At 37.5% G+C, this 4744-nt stretch overlaps 1 protein-coding gene across 2 annotated transcripts; it reads left to right on the plus strand.

Moving 5' to 3' along the window:
- Positions 1 to 457: 457 nt before the first annotated feature.
- Positions 458 to 4404, plus strand: LOC107461496 (protein FAR1-RELATED SEQUENCE 4). 2 transcript variants are annotated; one of them, XM_016080009.2, is made up of 4 exons: positions 458 to 550; positions 661 to 2849; positions 2939 to 2986; positions 4010 to 4404. In XM_016080009.2, the coding sequence occupies exons 2-4, from the start codon at positions 795 to 797 to the stop codon at positions 4154 to 4156; spliced, it is 2250 nt and encodes a 749-aa protein (XP_015935495.1). In that variant the 5' UTR covers positions 458 to 550; positions 661 to 794; the 3' UTR covers positions 4157 to 4404. The 2 variants fall into 2 exon arrangements, with proteins under 2 accessions (XP_015935495.1, XP_015935494.1); XM_016080008.3 differs by having other exon boundaries at positions 681 to 2849.
- The last annotated feature ends 340 nt before the right edge of the window (positions 4405 to 4744 follow it).

The following is a 4744-nucleotide window of genomic DNA, read 5'->3' on the forward strand; positions in this document are numbered from 1 at the left end:
TTTATATATTTTTTTGATTGTCTATGGTATCTTCTAATTCGACAAGTTAAAGACTAATTTATTGCAGATTTGAGCTCTATCTAAGAGGTTTGTCGTTAGCCAATGAATTGTTATATGTATAAGGTGAGATCCAAATCCGGACACTTATTTAAGCGAAGAGTTGGCTACTTGACCAATGCAAGTGGTTGATTTATGTATTTAGTGTTACTATTCAGCTAAGTCTTGAAGTTCTTTTGTTTTTTTTTTTTTTCAACGTGTTTGGTGCTAGTAGAGGGCCTGAAGGCCCAAAAAGAAAGATTACGCCTAAATGAAAAGGGCTTTTCTTTTTGTATATGATGGGGCCACAGGACCAAAAGGTTTTTTATTTCAATAAAGATGGACTTCATCCTCTTCAAGGCCCAAGCCCATTTTAATTGTACAGTTTTCTTCTTTTGACTCATCCATGGTTCCCGAACCATTGTTTGTTGGTGAATAAAGTGGTGGTAGCTGATTTGAGTTTTGATCGCAAGCGAGCGTTCGGCCATGCCCAATAACACAGTTTCAATCACCAGTAAGCTAACCCCTGCTTCCTCTAACTTTTACTTTTTATTCCTTTTTTTCTTGATTGGTAGGTTTCAGAGCTCTCGATTGTACTTTTTAATTGAATCTGTGTTAATTTAGCATACTAATTTGGAACGCAGAAGGCCACTTTTTCATGAATCATGAATGCAATGTGAGTTGCGTTTTGGGGAAAGTGTGAAACAATTGATTCTGAAGTGAAGTGGATCTGAATGCTAAATTGCTAACCACGAATAATGACGGATACTTCAGTTTTCATGGGTACCGCAATTTTGGAGCCTCGGAATGATATGGAGTTTGAATCTCATGAGGCTGCATATGCATTTTACAAAGAATATGCTAAGTCTGCTGGGTTTGGTACTGCCAAGTTGAGCAGTCGTAGGTCTAGGGCATCCAAGGAATTCATTGATGCTAAATTTTCGTGTATAAGGTATGGTAATAAGCAGCAATCCGATGATGCCATTAATCCGCGGCCTTCTCCGAAAATTGGTTGTAAAGCAAGCATGCATGTGAAGAGAAGACAGGATGGTAAGTGGTATGTCTATAGATTTGAGAAGGATCATAATCATGAGCTTTTGCCTGCCCAAGCTCATTTCTTTCGGAGTCATAGGAGTTCTGATCCACTGAGTAATGATGTTCGGATGCGACGGAGGAAGAACTCAACTACCGTTTCTAAATTGTTTAGCGCGTATCAGAATGTTGATTGTTTAGAGAATTTCATGAAAAATCAACATGATCGTGGACGGAGTCTGATTTTAGAACCAGGGCATGCACAGTTGCTTCTTGAACTCTTCATGCAAATGCAGGAAGAGAATCCAAAGTTCTTCTATGCAGTTGATTTGAATGAAGAGCATCGACTGAGAAATGTGTTCTGGGTTGATGCTAAAGGCTTAGAAGATTATGCTTACTTTTCTGATGTTGTTTCCTTTGACACAACATATTTTACAAGCAAGTATAAAATACCATTGGTACTTTTCATTGGAGTAAACCATCATATTCAGCCAACATTGCTTGGCTGTGCATTGATTGCCGATGAGACTGTATATACTTTTGCTTGGTTGCTGCAAACATGGTTTATAGCAATGGAGGAACGAGCACCACAAGTTATTCTTACTGACCAAAATGATGCTATTAAAGCAGCTGTTGCTGCTGTTCTTCCAGGAACACGGCACTATTATTGTTTGTGGCAGATTTTGGAAAAGATACCAAAGCAGCTTGATTGTTTAGGCACGTGGCATGATAGCTTTATGGAGAAGTTCAACAAATGTATATATAAATCATGGACAGAAGATCAATTTGAAACGAGATGGTGGAAGTTAGTCGACAGGTTTAACCTTAGAGACGTTACGTGGGTCCAATCCCTGTATGATGATCGTGCATATTGGGTGCCTACATTCATGAGAGATATTTCTTTTGGTGGCTTTTCTACTAGTTCTCGCTCAGAGAGTTTAAATGCTTTTTTTGACAATTATGTCCAAGTTGATACTTCGTTGAGAGAATTTGTAGAACAGTACAGAGTTATTCTTGGAGACAGGCATGAAGAGGAAGCAAAGGCAAATTTTGATGCATGGCATGAAACACCTGAATTGAGGTCTCCTTCCCCTTTTGAAAAACAAATGTTATTAGTTTACACACATGAAATTTACAAAAGGTTTCAGGTTGAGGTTTTGGGTGCAGCTGCTTGCCATCTCAAGAGAGAGAACACTGGAGTGACTGAAACTTATTCTGTGAAAGACTTTGAAAACAATGAAAGCTATATGGTAGAATGGAACACGTCTAACTCAGATATATGTTGTTCATGTCGCTCATTTGAATATAAAGGCTATCTTTGTAGACATGCTATTGTTGTTCTACAAATGTCTGGTGTTTTCAGCATCCCATCAAAGTATATATTGCAGAGATGGACCAATGCTGCTTTGAGCAGGCATCCTATTGGTGAAAAGCTGGAAGAGGTTCAAGTCAAGGTCCGGCGATTCAATGATTTATGTCGACGGGCCATAATATTGGGTGAAGAAGGTTCTTTATCACAGGAAAGCTACTATCTCGCTTTAGGTGCAATAAGCGAAGCTTTAAAGCAATGTGCAAATTTGAGCAACCCTGTTGAGAATGAAACAAGAGCTGATGCCTCAGCTACCCATGTTGTTTGTAATGATGAAGAGTATCAATCTATTATTTCATCTAATAATATAACCCCTGTTCCAAAAATTAATACAAGTAATAAGGTTGCGAGGACTCTTGCAGCTTGTAGGAATCTCGGAAGCACAGAAAATGGTGAACGAAATAAAGAGAAGGTCAGCAAATTTGGTGATTAATGATTGACCTTGTTGTATTTTTTTTTTTTTAAATGATTGGTTTTGAGTTTTCTTTCTCTGTGTTGTAGGTTTCCCAGCTTGAAGCAGCATGTGTGAAAGATGGTTTTCAACAAGTGGTATGCTATGTTCTAACTTTTGCTTTTGCCATCAGAGTCTAGATTTGACTGTTGTGAATAAATACTGCTAATTCATCAAATTTCCTATAAAAGAACTTGTTTCTATGATTGAATCACTAGGTATACTTTTCTATGTAATTAAATGCACCGTCCAGGATTAGAAATCCTCAATAACTTAAAAAAAAAATGAAAGTCACACAAAATAAAAATAGGTGAATGAGAATTCAACTAATGTGATAGGGTAGCGAATCCCATAAGGCAAGAGAATGCCACCTTGAAGTGTCCATGAGCTGAGCAACAGAACAAAAAACTCCTGGTTATTCAAAAGCAAATTAAGGGGCACGTGTAACACCTTAAAGATGCATCATGCATGCAGGTGTATTCCAGCCAAAGTGTTCTGTATTTAAGCTAGATTTACACAAGACCTCCCTAGGGGATATAGTAGTGGCAGGCCTAAATAGTTTTTTGCACTGGCTTTTAGAGGTCCTGACTATACATTGCATCATTTGTTGGTGAAAATTTGTTTAGTAAAATATGGTTGGATTGAGGCATTGAGGCATTGAGTACTTGTTTAATGCTTGTATGTTATTTTTCATTGGCGAATCATAATACCTAACTTTCTTCCTCACTCCTCACCATAAGATAAGTCACTGGCTGACCTGAAATACCCGTTTTGACTTTGTTTTGAGAAGGGAAAATTAGAAGAGGAGGCTGATTCTTTTCTCAGGCTGAGTTTAGTTAGTTTTTTCTTTCTCTTTTTTTTTGTTCCATTAGATATCGGATTATTCCTGGGTTATAAAATCTGCATATTTTGCATATTATATAAATGGACCCGGTTGATGTAGGCAATCATGTATCTGACTATCTGCTCTTGCCTTTTATATGTGCCAATTCTTGTGCTCCGGAAAACGTTTTAAATTGGTACTCTTGATGATTTTGTTATATGAATTTTCATGATATATTAGTGAAAGCATGAGTGTGTTAAGGTTTCAAATTTTTAACGTCTGCATATTCTTGCGACAGGATCCAACTGATTTGACTCCTCCACATACTGCCATCCCCATGCAGTTTCACAGTATGATTCCAGCCCTGTTCCACAATCACAACGTTTCACCGGCACAGTTTCATGCTCATTTGCATGAAACTCATCATACCAAAGACAATGTATAATAATAATTAATCTGTACATATGTAATGTGTAGAGGCTAGGCGGCAATTGAATTGGATAGTTGTGCTAACTTGGTGCCCTTACGATGAGACACCGATTCTTTTGCTAGTGTTGTTTTTTTTATGTTTATTTGGGTTTGTGTAATATATTGTAGGTGCTTGTATTTTGGCTTTTGGGAATTTGATCGTGTTACAAAGGCCACTAGGTCACCATTAGCAATCTACGTTTGTGATCTCGTATATTTCGCTTCTCCGACACGAATCTCTTACTCAGAATCTCCCTCATCTTTTTACAAAAAGCCCACTTATTATTACCCAATTCATTAGAAGCTGCTCATCTGGTCCTTACTTTCCCCTACCTTCCATAGGCATGTTCGGGGAGTAGTCTGATTAGTAAAGTATCAACTTATGTGGGCCTCTTAACGACTCGAGGTTGACGTGGGATTAAAGATGGGGAAGATAGTATCTACTTTGATTTGGTATTTTGGTTTACATTCTTTGATTCTTTCATATTTAATTAAATCTTTTTTTAAAAGAGGGAATTTCAATAGTCTTATATTTAGGAATTTTATATTGAGGATCGTCGAAATG

This window comes from Arachis duranensis, chromosome 8 (assembly GCF_000817695.3).
Source record: "Arachis duranensis cultivar V14167 chromosome 8, aradu.V14167.gnm2.J7QH, whole genome shotgun sequence".
NCBI lineage: Eukaryota > Viridiplantae > Streptophyta > Magnoliopsida > Fabales > Fabaceae > Arachis > Arachis duranensis.